Source organism: Argopecten irradians, chromosome 5 (genome assembly GCF_041381155.1).
Source record: "Argopecten irradians isolate NY chromosome 5, Ai_NY, whole genome shotgun sequence".
Classification (NCBI taxonomy): domain Eukaryota; kingdom Metazoa; phylum Mollusca; class Bivalvia; order Pectinida; family Pectinidae; genus Argopecten; species Argopecten irradians.
In genome coordinates, this window is record NC_091138.1 from 7,828,580 (window position 1) to 7,850,422 (window position 21,843).

Here is a 21,843-nt window from a genome sequence, read left to right on the forward strand (position 1 = left end):
AATTTTGTGATCTTTGGGATTTTATGACTATCCTACAGGACTAACAACTTAAGATTGGCAAAAAAAAAACCCATACAAAAGCAAGGTCCTAAATGCTTGTTTCACTCTGACTTAGATATGGCATTGACAGAATTATTTTTGACATTACAAAGTTTTAGGGGAACTAAATATGATTTGTAATTATTTTAGTTTGATGACTGGATTATGGGTAAAACACCTGCTGTTGCCATGAACAACACCTACGTGTCACAGGCTATACAACAAAACATAGAGATGCTGATGACTACCATAGGGAAGTTATCAAACCTCACTCTCTCCACCAACAATTTCGACCAATGGCTGGCACCAATCATGACCGCTCTGGACACACTGAGCAGGCCAAATCCTGACAGGTATGCTTGGAATTTCTAGAAAAATATATAAAAAGTTGAAAATTGTGAAGGTTTTAAAAAGGAAAACAATATAGTTAAGATCATAGTAAATGATGTGTTTTTAATGTTACCTAAAAATAAATTTGATTTTCATGCCTTGTCCCATAAAATTAGGGAAGGGGACATCCAAAATTACCCATGCCTCATCCTGCCTATACAGTTGTGTTATGTCTAATGCCATCCTGTCTTGTCTCAGTTTCATACACAGAGGACCATTTAATGTACGTTACGAAACATTTTTAAGAAATCATGGCAGTAGCAGTATTATGTAAGTACACAATTTGATGTTTCAGCCTGTATGACACATCAAACTCTAATGTAGATATTAGTACTATAATGTTGGGTATCCTCAACAACATGGATATGACCACCAAACAGATGGCCATACAGTCCAGTAAGTACAAATGTATGACCACCAAACAGATGGCCATACAGTCCAGTAAGTACAAATGTATGACCACCAAACAGATGGCCATACAGTCCAGTAAGTACAAATGTATGACCACCAAACAGATGGCCATACAGTCCAGTAAGTACAAATTGTATGACCACCAAAACAGATGGCCATACAGTCCAGTAAGTACAAATGTATGACCACCAAACAGATGGCCATACAGTCCAGTACAAAGTAGACCACCAACAGATGGCCAACAGTGTACAAATTATGACCACCAAACAGATGGCCATACAGTCCAGTAAGTACAAATGTATGACCACCATCACAGATGGCCATACAGTCCAGTAAGTACGATTTATGACCACCAAACAGATGGCCATACAGTCCAGTAAGTACAAATGTATGACCACCAAACGGATGGCCATACAGTCTAGTAAGTACAACTGTATGACCACCAAACAGATGGCCATACAGTCCAGTAAGTACAAATGTATGACCACCAAACAGATGGCCATACAGTCCAGTAAGTACAAATGTATGACCACCAAACAGATGGCCATACAGTCCAGTAAGTACAAATGTATGACCACCAAACAGATGGCCATACAGTCCAGTAAGTACAAATGTATGACCACCAAACAGATGGCCATACAGTCCAGTAAGTACAAATGTATGACCACCAAACAGATGGCCATACAGTCCAGTAAGTACAAATGTATGACCACCAAACAGATGGCCATACAGTCCAGTAAGTACAAATGTATGACCACCAAACAGATGGCCATACAGTCCAGTAAGTACAAATGTATGACCACCAAACAGATGGCCATACAGTCCAGTAAGTACAAATGTATGACCACCAAACAGATGGCCATACAGTCCAGTAAGTACAAATGTATGACCACCAAACAGATTGGCCGTACAGTCCAGTAAGTACAAATGTATGACCACCAAACAGATGGCCATACAGTCCAGTAAGTACAAATGTATGAACCAGTACCAAACAGATGGCCGTACAGTCCAGTAAGTACAAATGTATGACCACCACACAGATGGACCATAGACAGTCCAGTAAGTACAAATGTATGACCACCAAACAGATGGCCATACAGTCCAGTAAGTACAAATGTATGACCACCAAACAGATGGCCATACAGTCCAGTAAGTACAAATGTATGACCACCAAACAGATGGCCATACAGTCCAGTAAGTAAGTACAAATGTATGACCACCAAACAGATGGCCATACAGTCCAGTAAGTACAAATGTATGACCACCAAACAGATGGCCATACAGTCCAGTAAGTACAAATGTATGACCACCAAACAGATGGCCATACAGTCCAGTAAGTACAAATGTTATGACCACCAAACAGATGGCCTACAGTCCAGTAAGTACAAATGTATGACCACCAAACAGATGGCCATACAGTCCAGTAAGTACAAATGTATGACCACCAAACAGATGGCCGTACAGTCCAGTAAGTACAAATGTATGACCACCAAACAGATGGCTACAGTAGTACAATGTTGACCACCACAGATGCCAAGTCCAGTAAGTACAAATGTATGACCACTAAAACAATGGCCATACAGTCCAGTAAGTACAAATGTATGACAGCCACCAAAAGAACAACAGATGGCCATACAGTCCAGTAAGTACAAATGTATGACCACCAAACAGATGGCCATACAGTCCAGTAAGTACAAATGTATGACCACCAAACAGATGGCCATACAGTCCAGTAAGTACAAATGTATGACCACCAAACAGATGGCCATACAGTCTAGTAAGTACAAATGTATGACCACTAAACAGATGGCCATACAGTCCAGTAAGTACAAATTCTGTATACCTACTTATTTTCAGAGTGACTTTATTTCACAATTTTCTACGGACTGTTTAAACACACAACAATTAATTTTTTCAACCGAGACTTTTATGATTCTACTTTACTTGTGTTTGAAACCATTTTTGTAGTTGTGGAAGACTCCCTGTGTGACCTTGCCAGTTGGAATATATCAAGTCTAACAAGGAGAATACAGGAAACAAACCTGACCCAGCTTATCATAAGTGTAAGTATATCACAGAAATTCAGCAAGTCGGAAACACCAGCTTCTATTGAATTACATTGATAAAGACATAATAGATAACTTCATCTACCATAAAATTGGCTGTGGTGGTTATGAATGTGTAGTGTCTAAATTCCTGCATTGTAATCTCTAGAATAATAGTGTGAGTACCTATTTGGGAATTCTTATTTAAAGTTGGTTAGAAATGAGGGAGTCAGTCCATCTACATAAAACAGTTTCATATTTTTAGGGAAATAGAGGTCTCTAAAGCATTGCCTCCTTTCAGTCCTATAAGGATCATTTCTAGAATGGCTCTGTACTAAGTCTAAAGACGAGGTGTATAGTTGTTAGCCCTGATTGTGTGAGGGAGTTGTATGCTATTACAAATACATGGTTAATGAATTGATTTGATTTGTAGCTTGAATCCCCAGTTTTGGATGTGTCCGGGAAATTCCAGTGCTCTGCCATGGTGACGGCCTCCAATGAGCTGGCCATAATGTGGAATGAGAGTGTGGCCCGTATGTCGGCCAGCAACACCTTATACGAGTGTCTATTGGGCAGTCTCGAGGCACCACTCCACCTTCTGTCCGATGCCACAAAGTAAGTTCTAACTCGTATGAATATTATTACAGATTAGTCAGTTGTGAAAAATGAAGATTTTGGTTGTGATGTTTAAAGCAAGCCTATTAAAAGCCTATAAACATTTCTGTTTTTATACAATTAATAATAATAATTTTTTTACAAGAATCACTGTTAAATTCATTTGTTAAATCTTACACACATATATTGAAGATTCTGTAATTCTTTAAGTGTTTTGTTGGTCCTGATTTAAATTTGTAGTTTACCATGGTCCAGTTAGCTATGAGTTAAAGAGGCTTGGTTGTAGGATGATAATAATGATACGATCACTTGTACAAAATCTGTCAACAAAATACATATGTAGCATCTGCTAAAGAATTAGCTCTCCATACAGTTTGAATATGAAATGAAAACAAGGAAAGATTTCTATTATAACTATCATTTTAAAACAGTAAAACTTTGAATTTTTTTCAACACTTTATTCAATGATTCCATATATTCACCTTGCAGGACATTTTCCGTTGTGATGGATGTGTTGGGTTTGTTGAATGACCCTGCTATCCTGGCTCTGGACGACTCTGGGGATCTTGTTTCATTGATCGATTTTATGTATAATGTCTTCTTACAACAACAAAATGGTAAGTTGTATTAGAACACATACCTTTGATGTACAGCCATTGTAACTGATCCTGACCTGAACAGCTTCTTAAATCATTAAGATAAGGATAGCTAATTAAAGCCAATACTTAGATTTTTGAAGCTATACTTAAAGTTTTGAAGCTATTGTTATTTTGCCAATTTTGTAGTTTCTGTACTAGTATCTTTAGGTTAGATTTTACAATGATCATAGTTTTTTGTTGAATTTTACTCATAGAAGGTTTGTTGTTTTGTAGTCTCTGTAAGACTGGTTGATATCCTGACCAATGATGAAAGTTTTGAGATGAATTTGAGGGACATACTCGATACATCACCAGAAGTGATGTCTCAACTACTGAATTCTACCATCAATGCTGACGGCGTGAGTGTTACACTATAGTTTCAGAACAAGGAAAATAATTATGATTTCCCAATAAAGTTTAGTCTGAATGGGCAATTCAGATCAAAAATCTTAAATTCCTAAAAGAAGACAACCAATTATTAAACATCATAATATGTCCAGAGGTGGTCTTTTATTGAACTTGCGTACCAAATATTTTAAACACTCATTAAGTAGAGGGAGGGGGATATAATATTGCCCTTATTTCCACTTTGCTCTTTTCTGTCCTGCTTTAATATTGTAAAGAAGTCTTAAGGGGGAATGGATATTTATTTTGTACCGACATTTCAGGTTTAAGATAACCATCTCAGTTGATAAATATCAATGTTTTGTAGCTTGCACTTCTGAACCAATCCGCTGATGACTTAGCCAAGACCCTGTGTGACCCAGATGAATTATCAAAAGTACTGACACTGCCTGAGTTCTCCAACGTTAGTATGGTGGAGTTAAGTAATGTGTTGTGTGGACCTAACATCTCGTTGACGACAGAGGTGTTCACTTCCATGTTAGATATCTCCACCATTTCATTCCTGGTACGTATTAAATGGTCATATCGATTCACAGACTGTACAATATTAATCAGCACTGTTTGATAATCTGCTTTGTTGATTTCAGGGATAAATTAATTATCAAAATCATTAGTTCTTTCTAGTTCCTTAAATTGGAAGAGCATATAAATACTGTCTTAATGGCAGAAACTTGTGCTACGTATACTGTGTCATGTTCAAATAAATATCTAACATTGATTGAACTTATGAAGATATTTCACTGTATTTTAAAATTTATTTATACTGCAGTGGTTTTTATTTTTTAATACAGCTGTTAGATGATGTCTCAGATCTGAACATGTGGTCCGTCCTCTCTGCACACATCGCTGATGTCATCAACAAAGTCCAGCAGCTGACAACTCTGCCAGACATCGATATAGACCTGAATAACCTAAACACACTACTGCCTTACTTACAGCGCTTTATCTACAACTACGGACCAGAGGCCTTAGTCAGCAGGTAACAGCATCTCTTCAAATCGAGGTTCACTGCCATTTGATAAAAATACAGTTACATTATGACAATGATTGTTCTATTATGTGCAATGCGAGTTTCTAATTCTTTACAGGGTCACAGTTATCATAGTGCACAATTTTCTTTTGCTGTTGATATATAAACCTAAATCCATTTCACCAATTCCTTTTTCCTCAACCATGAAATAAGGAGCATGTATTTTCACTCATGTCGACCCCATTCTGTCCATTTCCAATTTAGATCTCATATGGATATGGGAGCATTTTTATTTTTTCTCATTTCTATATAACTAAGCATGTTTACGATAACTTTACAGCTTGAATGTGGTGGTTGAAGATTTGAAGTATTTAGTGTCAGATGATGACGCAGCAGCTCTAGCATTAATGAGTGACGCTCAGACAGTCATGTTAGGAATAACCTCACTGAAGGTCATCAGGAACTTTATTCCACTCAACAGTAAGTACAGTACTACTTAAGTCATATTCTGTACCTGACATCATCTGTGTTATATGATAATTAGGAACTACCTGACAGAAAGCACTACTAACTGTAGATACCAGATAGTGTGACCACATATACATGTAAAAAGGATTTTGCTGACAAGTCTATTTTCATCGTTACAGTTGTCCTACAAGATGTCTTAAAAGATGCCGACAGCTTCAAACAATTCATGATAAACGACCTTGGACTGAGCCCAGAGATTTCTGACGCTGTTCTGATGGGCGCCATTGACTACTCAGTGGTAAGTACAGTCAAACCTCGATGTATCGAAGTTCAAGGGACCGTCAGAAAAACTTCGAAACATCGAGACTTCGAATTATTCGTGGTTGAAATTAGACCGATGTTGTTTTTTTTTGCCATGACCAACTGTGGTAGTTGTGTACATGTCGTCTCCGTTCCGTAAACTTTATAATCATTGTATTTACCACAAGCAAAACAAAATAAAAACGAAGTATGCAATTAATCACATGTATTGCTATCGTTAGCAATACATACGTATATTATAAACAAGACTTACGTGTACTAGGCCTAACCTATGTACAAGTGTTCGTTTGGTGACTATTTAAGCGTTGGTTGATATTACGGAATGAATATAAAAACGAAAACACGTTGTAAAAACGAAACTAAAAAGGAGGAACCGAAAGCGCTACACCACCTACAAAATAGTTCGATTTAGAATGATCGATTTGCTCCACTCGCTGTTTACCGTTCCGTAGATTCTACAAACAGCTACCAATGGCGGCGGCGAACATCAAAAAGGACTAACTGTATCTTTGCCGTACTAATGATTTAATAACGCAGCTTGTAAAAACAAAGCACCGGGTATCGGTCTGATTAGTGATATTAATTATCTTGATGATATCAAGCTAGCAACACAAGCTGTCATAATCCCTATTATCCGGCGAAGGGACGTCGCGAGACAGCTAGGTGTGACAGCATGCCGCGGGGTATCGGCGAACACCTGATCTGTACAGGTAAATTTTTATTCGAATCATCTATAACAAATGGTCCATGAAAAAAGTTCGATACATCGAGAACTTCGATTCATAAAACTTCGATTCATACATGGGTTAGTTAGTAATGTTATATAGTGAAGAAATTCGGGACCAGACAAAAAGTTCGATACAGCGAGAAATTCGATTCATCGAAGTTCGAATCATCGAGGTTTGACTGTACAAGAAACAGGGCTGACACGTTACAGAGGGCTTGTATAGGCATAGCCTGCTGCCCAATCCCTTTCAAATTGAATGATTTAATAAAATATTTTGAAATGAAAAGCACTCTAACTCTGGGACAGAGAACTAATATTAAAGTAGGCCTAGTTCCTCATATTAAATTCAGTTGGGTATTAATTCAATATCAGTAATATAGCAAATTAAAGTTTAGGTTGTATGTGTTTAATAATTCAAAATGATTTATTGATAAATATGTGTTGTTATTCATTCATAGTAGATAAAATGAATACCTGCACAGTTTCAAAAAAAAATGAAATTATTGCTGATTGCAATTATTTACAGAACTGAAATTATTGACGATTACAATTATTTACAGAATTTAAATTACTGATGATTACAAACATTGTACTGTTTTGTCTGCAGCTGTTGCGATACCACTATGCAGAACTAGAAAAACAGGTCTGTGACCCAGCCTTACTTTCGGGAATACTTAACCTGACCACGTCCAGTGGTGTCCAGATATCTCAAATCAGTGATGCTCTCTGTAACCTGAACGACGCCCAAATCGTTAACCTCACGGAAAGTCTGCTGCAGAACTTAGATGTTGGAGAACTCGTTAAACAGGTGAGTCTGATATTTATCACTATTGGCAGAAGTTTCACTAAATATAGACACATTATGTCTGACAGTTGTGTATGATAGTCTTAGTTAAATAATTCTTTCTCTTTTTTGATTTTGAAATTTCGATATTTCAGCTACAATTAATGAGAAGGTATTAGTTGAGAAACAGTATACATGTATATACCAGACCATCAACACATGACAACATACAAATCACACTACAATACAAGTGAATCAACACACAAGAACAGCATGACTTTCATATCGACACCGACACTGGTACAACAAAAGGACAACCGGGATCAAACACACCACAGCATCAACATGACACCCACATTATCTAACATAAGTAATAGAGTTACACATTACACTTTAAAGACAAACCTAAGGGAAAACGTCTCATTAGAAAAAGAAAACCAATTATGATCAATAAACTTTTCAAAACTTGCAGTAATTTTGAATTGTTATGAATAAATTGAATATAAATTAATTTTGGCATTGGATATTGTATAATTTGAGTAAACCTTTTGGAATATCCATTGTTTTTGATGTTGTAGTATGTGATATCTGGTGTAGATGGCCTGTTTAACTCGCTAAACGTGACAGCCGGCGAGATCAGTGATTCCCTGGCTAAACTAAGTGCTGCAGAGGAAGGACTGACAAGTGCTGCCAATATATATAAAAATAAATCTGCAGATCTAAATCTTAATATTTTCACATCTCCAGAGGCGCTCTCAGGTAAGAGATGTCGAATGATTTTACAACATATTAATCACATTATTTAGTTAGGCCTGTTACTGTATAAATACCTACCGTATTGACCCAGGGCATTTAAAAAGTGAAAAGAAGCTTAATAAGAAAAAGTTATTGCAAACTTATACATGAATAGCTTTTATAGTTTTGGTCTTTATTTATGCCCAGGCAATTGAATATGAGATTTAAAATGAAAAATGGTGCTTGTAAGGACATGGGCACTTGTTGTGTCGTATATGGTACCAATAGTACTATTATTCTATCTACAAAAGACTTTTGTCATTTTAAAAGCAGTTTGAGATAATAAAACCAAATTGCACAAATGATTTTTAATACAACTCGACTAGCGTTTGTATTAATGCTATCTGGTTTACTATGGATGTGTAGGACTGAGTAGGACTTGCCCTACAATGACATCTAGTGGTGACCTCTTGAACCATTTCATTCATAAACTTCCATTCATAAATTCCCTATTCATTGAATAATATTCCTTTAGACCAATCAGTAGTCATGGGAAGACTGCCTTCTGATTGCTAGAATACACAGAGTGTGTATAGAATACACAGAGTTATATAATACACATGTTATATAATACACAGCCCATCTAGGTCAACTGTTGACTGCTGGTGACTTCTTTGTCCAACTTACATAATCTCTGTTAATGATAATTCAAATTGGACTTACTATCTAAGGCTTAAAACATAAGAGTTTTAAAGTGAACTAATCATATGCCCTTTTTGTGTACTTTAAAATAATGTTTTTAAATGAATGTTAAACACAGATCTGAGGTAAAGGCAAAATAACTTATATATAAAGGCTGCCCTCATATGCATGGTTTTACCAAAATAAGAGTATGTGCAACATAAGAAACAAGAGTATATTAAGGATAAAAACTCATTTTAATGAAGACTTTTGTTTTTTATGTAATTTTCATGTAGGAACTTTAATTAAGAAAAATGTCAAACAAAACATATGTATTTTCTGTGATCAGTTGAATGTTCTTGAAATAATTGATATTAAAGTCTTTATAATATGGTTTATATATTTTGATTTTGGAAATTTATCTGATTTCATTCTATTTTTCTGTTTCTGCTGCATAGCATTTGCAGAACTTTGAGTACTTTGATTTTATCATGTTAGCTCCTAAAAGAGAATGTTTAATGATTTTAATAAGTCTACAATTTCATCCTGTTTTATAGGTAGTTCACTGCCTTCTCTGTCGAATGTTTTGTGTGGAGATAATTCTGATAGTCTATCGTTCAGTGACACACTTGGTGTCTCCAACAAAGTTGATGCCTCCTCACAACTGACAGAAGGCCAGCAAAAGGAGAGAGAGGAACTCGCAGGTAACTGTTTAGTGATAGAGAAACTCTTAGGTTAAGTCCAGATGATATAATTGTTTCACTGTTTGCAGACCTCCCAAGGCCCGTCTATATAGACTATAATACCATAACTCATGACAACAAAATTCATTTCCATGTTTACTATTATATTAGTACAAGAATATTTGTATTTGAGAGAATATTTTACTAATTTTCTCAGGAATTCAAAAAAGTCCTCTAAAAATCATTTAATATCAACAATAGTAATAAATATGAGGAGTTCATGTATTACACACAGGTTGAAGTGGAAGAATTCTGTACAAATATTTCATTCACTTTGCAGCTTCTGTAGGCGAATCAAATGAAGGTTTGCATTTTAACGTTTTGTCAAGCTAAAAGTTACAGCTAGCTTTGACTAATGCCTTTTAGTCTAGATTATTTGATTATTTCACTTTATGGTAGTGCATTAGTGGACTTTGTTTAGTAACAGGTTTTTTTTTTCATTTTACTTGTTCACTTTTACCCAATTTTACTTCATAATTTTGAAGACAAGTTTAATCACAAAATAATGGACATGTGAGCTAATCACTTTAGCTGGGACCAGTCCAACTGATGATATTACAAACATAATGGACCTGTGAGCCAATCACTTTAGCTGGAACCAGTCCGACTGATGATATTAAAAACATAATGGACATGTGAGCCGATCACTTTAGCTGAGACCGGTCCGACTGATGATATTACAAACATAATGGACATGTGAGCCAATCACTTTAGCTGGGACTAGTCCGACTGATGATATTACAAACATAATGGACATGTGAGCCAATCACTTTAGCTGGGACTGGTCCGACTGATGATATTACAAACATAATGGACATGTGAGCCAATCACTTTAGCTGAGACCGGTCCGACTGATGATATTACAAACATAATGGACATGTGAGCCAATCACTTTAGCTGGGACTAGTCCGACTGATGATATTACAAACATAATGGACATGTGAGCCAATCACTTTAGCTGGGACTGGTCCGACTGATGATATTACAAACATAATGGACATGTGAGCCAATCACTTTAGCTGGACTGGTCCGACTGATGATATTACAAACATAATGGACATGTGAGCCAATCACTTTAGCTGAGACCGGTCCGACTGATGATATTACAAACATAATGGACATGTGAGCCAATCACTTTAGCTGGGACTAGTCCGACTGATGATATTACAAACATAATGGACATGTGAGCCAATCACTTTAGCTGGGACTGGTCCGACTGATGATATTACAAACATAATGGACATGTGAGCCAATCACTTTAGCTGAGACCGGTCCGACTGATGATATTACAAACATAATGGACATGTGAGCCAATCACTTTAGCTGAGACCAGTCCGACTGATGATATTACAAACATAATGGACATGTGAGCCAATCACTTTAGCTGGGACCGGTCCGACTGATGATATTACAAACATAATGGACATGTGAGCCAATCACTTTAGCTGGGACTGGTCCGACTGATGATATTACAAACATAATGGACATGTGAGCCGATCACTTTAGCTGAGACCGGTCCAACTGATGATATTACAAACATAATGGACATGTGAGCCGATCACTTTAGCTGGGACCGGTCCGACTGATGATATTACAAACATAATGGACCTGTGAGCCGATCACTTTAGCTGGGACCGGTCCGACTGATGATATTACAAACATAATGGACATGTGAGCCGATCACTTTAGCTGGGACCGGTCCGACTGATGATATTACAAACATAATGGACATGTGAGCCAATCACTTTAGCTGGGACCGGTCCGACTGATGATATTACAAACATAATGGACATGTGAGCCGATCACTTTAGCTGGGACCGGTCCGACTGATGATATTACAAACATAATGGACCTGTGAGCCGATCACTTTAGCTGGGACCGGTCCGACTGATGATATTACAAACATAATGGACCTGTGAGCCGATCACTTTAGCTGGGACCGGTCCGACTGATGATATTACAAACATAATGGACATGTGAGCCAATCACTTTAGCTGAGACCGGTCCGACTGATGATATTACAAACATAATGGACATGTGAGCCAATCACTTTAGCTGGGACCAGTCCGACTGATGATATTACAAACATAATGGACCTGTGAGCCAATCACTTTAGCTGGGACCGGTCCGACTGATGATATTACAAACATAATGGACCTGTGAGCCGATCACTTTAGCTGGGACCGGTCCGACTGATGATATTACAAACATAATGGACCTGTGAGCCAATCACTTTAGCTGGGACCGGTCCGACTGATGATATTACAAACATAATGGACCTGTGAGCCAATCACTTTAGCTGGGACCGGTCCGACTGATGATATTACAAACATAATGGACCTGTGAGCCAATCACTTTAGCTGGGACCGGTCCGACTGATGATATTACAAACATAATGGACATGTGAGCCAATCACTTTAGCTGGGACTGGTCCGACTGATGATATTACAAACATAATGGACCTGTGAGCCAATCACTTTAGCTGGGACCAGTCCGACTGATGATATTACAAACATAATGGACCTGTGAGCCAATCACTTTAGCTGGGACCAGTCCGACTGATGATATTACAAACATAATGGACCTGTGAGCCAATCACTTTAGCTGGGACTGGTCCGACTGATGATATTACAAACATAATGGACATGTGAGCCAATCACTTTAGCTGAGACCGGTCCGACTGATGATATTACAAACATAATGGACATGTGAGCCAATCACTTTAGCTGGGACCGGTCCGACTGATGATATTACAAACATAATGGACATGTGAGCCAATCACTTTAGCTGGGACTGGTCCGACTGATGATATTACAAACATAATGGACATGTGAGCCAATCACTTTAGCTGGGACCAGTCCGACTGATGATATTACAAACATAATGGACATGTGAGCCAATCACTTTAGCTGGGACCGGTCCGACTGATGATATTACAAACATAATGGACATGTGAGCCGATCACTTTAGCTGGGACTGGTCCGACTGATGATATTACAAACATAATGGACATGTGAGCCGATCACTTTAGCTGGGACCAGACCGACTGATGATATTACAAACATAATGGACATGTGAGCCAATCACTTTAGCTGGGACCGGTCTGACTGATGATATTACAAACATAATGGATATGTGAGCCAATCACTTTAGCTGGGACCGGTCCGACTGATGATATTACAAACATAATGGACATGTGAGCCAATCACTTTAGCTGGGACCGGTCCGACTGATGATATTACAAACATAATGGACCTGTGAGCCAATCACTTTAGCTGAGACCAGTCCGACTGATGATATTACAAACATTTGGATATGCTCTACTTCTGCTTTCTAAGCTTTTGTTATTTATTTTTTGTATATTTAATTTGTGCATATAATTCTGCTTCATTTCCTCATTTCTATCATTATGTATGTAGATGAGCTAGAATGTTTTCAAGTATATTCTCCTTTTTAAATGACATATTAGTCACATAATTTTAAAGTTTTATTTTAAATGTAGATACTTTATGTTATGTGCAAGTAGTAGACTTTGAATGTAAAATTTGTTTTCACATAGCTAGATCATTTATAATCACATTACTCGATATAACAAAAATGCTTTACAATACACTTCTAGTGGTCATTGTCAGGATTTGTATAATGTATCAAACTGAATGTGAATCAATCACTGGAGTTAACTACTCAATCCTGTCAATATAACCTTGATTGTAGATGATTAGAATACCATCCTTAGAAGTACTATTATTAGGATGTCATTCTATTGCCTAGTTACATTCACCATGACAATAAAAATGATTGATCTTACTTCTTTTTAGTTATTTTCCACCTCTTTTAGCCAAAAATAAAACTATTCTCATATCTAAAAAGTAAATCTATGGAATAATAAAGTGGCATGAATGAAATTTTATGAATTTAAAAAAATCACAAAAGTTTAAAAAAAAAAAAAGAGAGAGAGAAGAAGAAAATTTACATGTTTACTTTAGAGTGTGTTATTTCCTTTTCTTTAGAGGTCTTTACATGACAATAGACTAAAGATAATTTAAATATTTTGACTCAATGATTAATCATTCTCTATATTTCTCTTTCATAGAGGGATTCTGCCAGGACTTGTATGTAGATATTATAACATCCCAGTATGGACCAGTCATCTGGACGTACCTGAAACCTTTGATTCGTGGTAAAATCCTGTACAGCCCTAACACACCAACAACCCAACAGCTCGCTCAAATGGTAGGTATCTGCTCTTAAACTTTTATCGTTTTATCTATACTCTTGGTCTTTTATGCTCCAGGATATATACTATTACCCATGTTTGTCCTGCTGAGTTGCGTCCTGTTATTTTATATAGCAACAAGGCATCTACTATAAATTTACATATTATATCAGAACTCTTATTATTTGTTCCAGGCATTTTCCACTAATAAGATTGCATTGGTATTTTTGTAATGTCATAGGTATAGCATTTACTCTGAATGTGCAAATTTATCTTATTGCTAAACTGTACAAAAGAATTTGATTGCATGAAAATAAGTACATTTACAATCTTGAACTAGAATTATCTGTAATCAAGCGGAAAACAAGTAATTGGTAGGCATTTATACAACACCTTCACTTTACTGCCCTGTAATCATACAACTAGTTTGATAGCTTGATATATATCTAGGTCATTATTTGTTATTTTAGATGTCTAATTCATCATTTGGTATTTTAGATGTCTAATTCTTTGTTTGTTATTTTAGATGTCTGATTCATCATTTGGTAGCTAATTCATCGTTTGGTATTTTAGATGTCTGATTCATTATTTGTTATTTTAGATGTCTGATTCATAGCTAATTCATCGTTTGGTATTTTAGATGTCTGATTCATTGTTTGTTATTTTAGATGTCTAATTCATCGTTTGGTATTTTAGATGTCTGATTCATTGTTTGGTATTTTAGATGTCTGATTCATCATTTGGTATTTTAGATGTCTAATTCATCGTTTGGTATTTTAGATGTCTAATTCATCGTTTGGTATTTTAGATGTCTGATTCATCATTTGGTAGCTAATTCATCGTTTGGTATTTTAGATGTCTAATTCATTGTTTGTTGTTTTAGATGTCTAATTCATCATTTGGTATTTTAGATGTCTAATTCATCGTTTGGTATTTTAGATGTCTGATTCATCATTTGGTAGCTAATTCATCGTTTGGTATTTTAGATGTCTAATTCATTGTTTGTTGTTTTAGATGTCCAATTCATCATTTGGAATATTGGAGGACGTCCAGCACTATAGCAGGCTTTGGGCCAAAGGACTGATGGATATAAATGAGCTGAAATCTGATCCAAATGTCATGGCTAATATTGAAGTAAGATCTAAATAACAAACTGAATCATGTCTAATAATGAAGTAAGAAAATAGTAAGAAGTATGAAATTTTATTTGAATATCATGTCAATTTTTCAAGTAAAATCCAAATAACTAGCTGAAATCTTATTTGAATATTATTTCTAATTTTGAAGTAATATCCAAAGAATGAGCTAAAGTCTGATTGGAATATCATGTTTAATATTGAAGTATGATCTATGAAATAGTTTGAAACTTATTGGGATACTCAGCTGAATTCTGATCAAATTATTGAAGTTTAGATCTGATTACTGAATAACTTTATAAAAATGACTACTGAAACTATTGGTATGCTATTCTACTTGTAAAGGGTTAGCTATTTCCATAATTCTACTGAAACTATTGGTATGTTATTCTACTTGTAAAGGGTTAGCTATTTCCATAATTCTACTGAAACTATTGGTATGTTATTCTACTTGTAAAGGGTTAGCTATTTCCATAAACTGGAGGTAAGATCTTCTTTCTGATCACAACTGTACAACAACAAGGACTTGGACATAAAATTGCTGTCTCCTTTTATCCCTCCCCCAATATACAGAAAGTTACATATTTTTTGGGTCAATACTACTTGTGATATTATAAATGTATATAATATTAGGTTAACTGTTGAATGTCAAATAAAAACTTCATAAATCCTTCTTTTTACCACTTAATTATGTTTGACTGTATGAAGCTTTTTTGCAATGGGATAATTAATATACATTGATTATCATTGCAGTGATCGAGTTTACAATGGGATAATTAATATATATTGATTATCATTGCAGTGATCGAGTTTAAAAATCTTGATGATACTGGAAACAACAGAAAAAAGAGATCAACATCACAGCTGCCGAAACACGTGTCATACACGCTTCGTATGGATGTAGAAAATGTTAGGAACACGGTACGACTAAAGGAACGGTGCGTACTATTTTAGTTACTATGGTAACCAACCATTAAAATGGTAACAAGATGTATCACTACAACATTTAGTTTTGTTACTTTTTATTTGCATGTATCTAATTAGTTCAATTGTTGTACTTGTTTCTTCCTTGTGAGCTTTATTGTATTTTGAGAAAACTTTTTTTCTGACAGGATGTGGCGACCATTCCCTGAAGATGACATGATATTTGACATGAGATACACTCGAGGCTTTATTCAGCTCCAAGACATCGTCGATTCTGCCATCATTCGTATGCAGACCGGCCAGCCTGTAGATACTACCGTGCATATCCAACAATTCCCGACTCCTTGTCACATCAATGATGTGTGAGTACTTCTATTTAGTAAATAATACTACAAGGATTGGCGTCTATGATTTATTGTTTGCCTGATTTCTACTTTGAGTTTTAATTTGTTGTATGTATAAGACGTGTGTAATCCTTGTATTTATACCCTTTATACAGAGTATTATACTGCTGTTGTTTCCATTACAGTTACATGAACACACTCAGTATGTATCTCCTACCAGTTATGATGACCATGGCCTGGATTGCAGCCTTGGCTGTCGCTACCAAGAACCTGGTATATGACCGACAGAATGGCCAAGAGGAGGTAACTCTAATCTGATTTTTATTTCCACAATAGAGGTTTGTCAAAATTTGACATATGTTTTAGCAAAAAGTCAATATGTATACAGATGTGGGATATACTTGGTAAAATGTAATATCATTATGTGTAACATGTATAGATATTCATGATTGTTGTATGTCATACTGTCGTAATGAGTTTACGTGTGTTTTGTAGGTTCTGAAGATGATTGTATTAAGATGATGATGTATACTGACCTGTTATCTTGATATTTTACAGGTACTATGAAGGTGATTGTATTAAGATGATAATGTATACTGACCTGTTATCTTGATATTTTACAGGCGCTGAAGGTAATGGGATTACACAGCTCCATTAACTGGATGATGTGGTTCCTAAGTTCCCTGATCATCATGGCCCTCACCTCTGTACTGTGTATCGTGATACTGAAGGCAGGCAACCTCTACGCTTTCTCCGACTTCGGTCTCCTCTTTGTGTACTTCCTTATCTTCTGCTTCTCCAGCCTCATGTTATGGTAAGTCAGTTACATCCTCCTTGCCTGTCGTCCTTAACTCTGAAAACATGTTTAAACCTCTATAGTTCTATATGTAATTGGCATAATTAGTTTATTATTTTAAAAAAGTTTTGAGTCTAAACTATTTACTTTTCTTAATATTTGTTTCAATGTTACATTCTTTGTTTGACAAAAGAACATGTACTGAAGATGCGTGTATTGAACTCAGAGCTTAAGTACTTGACCATTATCATCTTCATCTTGATAAATTTATTCATGTGAAGTAAAGTAAGCTGTATGTCTCCATATTGGATGAGTTTAATAACAAATCTAACAAGTCTTATAACTCAAAACATCTACCAACACAATCAGCAAATATTGAGCCGAGTGTGTAATGTCTTAATGATATATTCTCAGGTATTTTGAATGATGTTTGACTGTGAAGTGTAATTTACTGTTATAGTTACATGGTTAGCGCCCTGTTCACACAAGCTACACTGGCTGTACTGACGGTACTGATGGTTTACGCTCTCTCGTACGTCCCTTACATGGTCCTTATCTCCATGGAGGTACAGATGGAGTTCTGGCAGAAAATACTAGCTGTAAGTACTGGCCATGTATGAGTGAATAAGTATGGGTGGAGACTGTGCTACCAATATTTGGATTGAAGAGAGCTTGGTGATAAAGTTTGGGTTAAATCTGAATTTAAGTAATGTAACAAAATACGCTAAATAAAAAGCTGATAACTTGTTTATGCTTTTCTCCTCACTTTCAATTACTAATTTACCGACCTTTTTCCTTATTTGTTGCCCTTTACATATGTGATGAAAACAAAATTGAAAATGATACCTTTGTTGTAGTGTTTGGCCTCAACAACTTCCTTTGGGTTTGCGGCCCAGTACATCGCTCGCTATGAGATCCAGATGTTGGGTATGCACTGGGACTCAATCTATGACAGTCCTATGCCTGGTGATGATATGTCCTTTGCCTGGTGTTGTCTCATGATGATCATCGACGGTGTCATCTATCTCATCATCGGCTGGTATCTCAGGACCATCAGACCTGGTATATATCTCTTTTCTGAAAAATTTGATATGATCGAGTAAAATATTTTGAAATACAACCAAATCCTGTTAACATGGAATTAGTGTGACCAGAGTTGTATAAGGATTGTTACGTTAACTTTAATACATAGTAGTGGAAGGTTTGTTCAGGACCAACAAAATAAGTTTGAGTTATTTCCGACTGTATATAGGTATAAATATGTATGAACTAAACCATAGTTGAAAATCGCAGAATGTAAAACAGACTTTTGAACATAGAATCCAAAGCAACTTTGTACAAATATAATATTAAAATGTGGAACATCTGTTTGCCTAATATTAATTATTATGAACAAGAAGATATTTCAGATGTTTTTAAACACTTGTTTGTAATTAGTATGTACAATTGTATAATGTGTGTTGTTATTTTATTGGTGATTTCTTTGTTTCCAGGTAAACATGGTATATCCCAGCCGTGGTATTTCCCCGTGTCACCGGCCTTCTGGGGCTGTAGTGTCAGCTCACCAAGCTCCAAATACAGAGCTCACACAAAATGGTAATTATCTCAATCATTAAAAACATTCCATCTTTAGTAGGTTATCTCCATTTCTTTCTGCGATAGATATACATGTTTAAATACCTTTGCAATACATCTCTTCTTCAGTTGCCATATTACCAAGGTAACAAGGAATCATTTTTCAAAATATGAAAAACACCATTAAGTCACCTAACTACCGATATATATTTCAAAATGACCAAAGTCTTCTTCATGACATAGTAGTATTTTATTCCCAAAGCAAAACTCCCAGTAGAATTTTAGTCACAGAAATCTTCAACATTTGCCCTTTAAAGAAACAGTTAATATTTTTCTATTAACAGAAGGCTTAGTGGAGGCCAATGTCCAATACACTGAGAGTTGGAATGTCAGTCCAGGGATCTCTCTAAATCTTACGGTAAAACAAAAGCAGTGAAGGATCTGACTGCTGATTTCTACGAGGGACAGATCACTGTTCTCCTGGGACATAACGGAGCTGCTAAAAACTACCACTATGTAAGTCATCAACATCTCTGATTCAGCACTGGATTAACACATTTGATTGGTGTCAATGGGCTACTGTAACATACATACTTTAAGAAAAAACTTATTCTGATACAGCACTGGATTAACACATTTGATTGGTATCAATGGGTCCTACTGGTAACATACATACTTTAGAAGAAAAATCTTATTTTGATACAGCACTGGTATCTTAAACACATTGATTGCAGGTATCAATGGGCTACTGTAACATACATACTTTAGAAGAAAACTTATTCTGTTACAGCCGCACTGGATTAACACATTTGATTGGTATCCCAATGGGCTACTGTAACATACATACTTTAGAGAGAAAACTAAATTATTTGATACAGCACTGGATTAACACATTTGATTGGTATCAATGGGCTACTGTAACATACATACTTTTAGAAGAAAACTTATTCTGATACAGCACTGGATTAAAAACACATTAGATTGGTATCAATGGGCTACTGGTAACATTCATACTTTAGAAGAAAAAACTTATTTTGATTACAGCACTGGATTAACACATATTGATTGCAGGTATCAATGGGCTAACTGTAACATACATACTTTAGAAGAAAACTTATTTTGATACAGCACTGGATTAATTAACACATTTGATTGGATTTAATCAATGGCTATTTACTGGTAAACATACATATACTTTAGAAGAAAATTTGATACAGCACTGGTTTCACATTAATGATGACATTCCTTTAATATTGTAACATACATACTTTAAAACGAAGAATTTTCTGTAAAAATTATTTCAATGGGCTTCTTAAGACGTCAGACATAGCGGGGCCCTTTTTTGATGTCAGCACTGGATTAAAGTTTGTGTAACAATCTGATATTAACATGAATTGTATGCCAAATTTTCTGGTAATGAGTTAAACAATTGTGTTTTGTAATTTGGTTCTGAAGATGATTTTAGATGAAAACTTAAGATGATTGTACTGGATAACAAAATGCAGGTATCAATGGGCTATTGTATTTTATAATACTTTAAGATGATAATTATTTGCACTTTTAACACATTGATTTTTATCAGGCGCTGTAGGTATTGTACTTTAAATGAAAATGTTTTGATACTTACTGGAATTTATTTTTTGGTTACAATGGCGCTGAAGGTAACATGGGATACACAGAAGAATTAACTGGATGATGCACTGGTTCCAATTTCCCTGATATCATGGCCTGGTAACATACATACTTTAGAAGAAAACTGTGTATTCGTGATACTGCACAGGCATTACCTCATTTGCTTGGTATCCGACTTTGTCTACTCTTTAGTGAAAAACTTATTTATACAGCACTGCTTCTCCACATCATTTATTGTATCAATGGGCTATGTAACATACATACTTTGAAGAAAACTTATTTCTGATAAGCATGTTTAAACACATATTTCTATATGTAATGGTATCAATTAGTATTATTTTAAAAATAAACATTTTGAGTCTAAACTTTTACTTTTTCAGCACTGGATTTCAATGATTACATTCAATTGTTTGAACTGTAAATACATACTTTAGAAGATGCATGTATTGAACTCAGAGCTTAAGTACTTGATTAATTATCATTTTATCTTGATAACATTTATTCATGTGAAGTAAAAAGCTGTATGTCTGATACAGCACTATTATTTGATTTAATCAATGGGCTACTGTAACAAGTACTTATACTTTAGAAAAAACTCTACCTGATATCAGCAAATGGATTAAGCACCGATGTGGTAATGGGCTACTGTAACATATAGAAGAAAACTTATTCTCAGGTACTGGATTAACACATTTGATTGATGTATCAATGGGCTACTGTAAGTGTTAAAAACTTATTGTTATAGTTACATGGTTTAACCCTGTTGGTATCAATGGGCTACAACTACATACTTTTACTGAAGAAAAACGGTATTTGATGGTTTACGCACTGGATTAAACATTTTATTCCTTTACATTTGGTCTATCTCCATGGGGTACTGTATGGAATATAATTTACAGAAAAAACTATTGTGATACTAGCATGTTATGAGTGACATAGATGTTGGAGACTGCGCTACTACTGGTAATAATTTGGATTGAAGAAAGCTGGTGATAAAGTTTTGGGTTTATTGATTTAATCAATGTGCTACTGTAACAAAATACTTTAGAAAAACCCACTTATTCTGATACAGCACTGGATTATAACTTTGTTTATGCTTTTCTCCTACTTTAACATACATAATTTAGAAGAAAACTTTTTTATACAGCACTGGATTAACACATTTTTGGTATATGGGATAAAACAAAACATTAGAAAAAATGAACATTTGTTCTGATACAGCACTCAACAACATCCTTGTGGTTTTTT

At 35.6% G+C, this 21,843-nt stretch overlaps 2 protein-coding genes across 2 annotated transcripts in view; both read left to right on the top strand.

The window, feature by feature from the left end:
• Positions 1-15,337, top strand: part of LOC138324242 (uncharacterized) — a 54,258-nt gene extending 38,921 nt beyond the window's left edge. Inside the window, exons 42-57 of the mRNA XM_069269318.1 lie at positions 190-392; positions 725-825; positions 2,809-2,903; positions 3,319-3,500; positions 3,990-4,117; positions 4,373-4,497; positions 4,851-5,048; positions 5,335-5,522; positions 5,854-5,993; positions 6,161-6,279; positions 7,637-7,837; positions 8,392-8,572; positions 9,787-9,933; positions 10,253-10,276; positions 14,066-14,205; positions 15,203-15,337. Coding sequence (XP_069125419.1) covers positions 190-392; positions 725-825; positions 2,809-2,903; positions 3,319-3,500; positions 3,990-4,117; positions 4,373-4,497; positions 4,851-5,048; positions 5,335-5,522; positions 5,854-5,993; positions 6,161-6,279; positions 7,637-7,837; positions 8,392-8,572; positions 9,787-9,933; positions 10,253-10,276; positions 14,066-14,205; positions 15,203-15,337 — 2,307 coding nt within the window. The remainder of the gene's footprint in view (positions 1-189; positions 393-724; positions 826-2,808; positions 2,904-3,318; positions 3,501-3,989; positions 4,118-4,372; positions 4,498-4,850; positions 5,049-5,334; positions 5,523-5,853; positions 5,994-6,160; positions 6,280-7,636; positions 7,838-8,391; positions 8,573-9,786; positions 9,934-10,252; positions 10,277-14,065; positions 14,206-15,202) is intronic.
• Positions 15,338-15,628: 291 nt separating this feature from the next.
• Positions 15,629-18,988, top strand: LOC138324243 (phospholipid-transporting ATPase ABCA1-like). The gene is made up of 8 exons (XM_069269319.1): positions 15,629-15,647; positions 16,127-16,262; positions 16,437-16,610; positions 16,778-16,895; positions 17,216-17,406; positions 17,849-17,987; positions 18,246-18,450; positions 18,882-18,988. The coding sequence occupies exons 1-8, from the start codon at positions 15,629-15,631 to the stop codon at positions 18,986-18,988; spliced, it is 1,089 nt and encodes a 362-aa protein (XP_069125420.1).
• The last annotated feature ends 2,855 nt before the right edge of the window (positions 18,989-21,843 follow it).

Coding starts and splice junctions, on each gene's coding strand:
- LOC138324243 (XM_069269319.1), top strand. Junction 16,263..16,436: donor ACGGTACGACTAAAGGAACG/GTGCGTACTATT, acceptor TTTTTCTGACAG/GATGTGGCGACCATTCCCTG. Junction 18,451..18,881: donor TCTCAGGACCATCAGACCTG/GTATATATCTCT, acceptor CTTTGTTTCCAG/GTAAACATGGTATATCCCAG.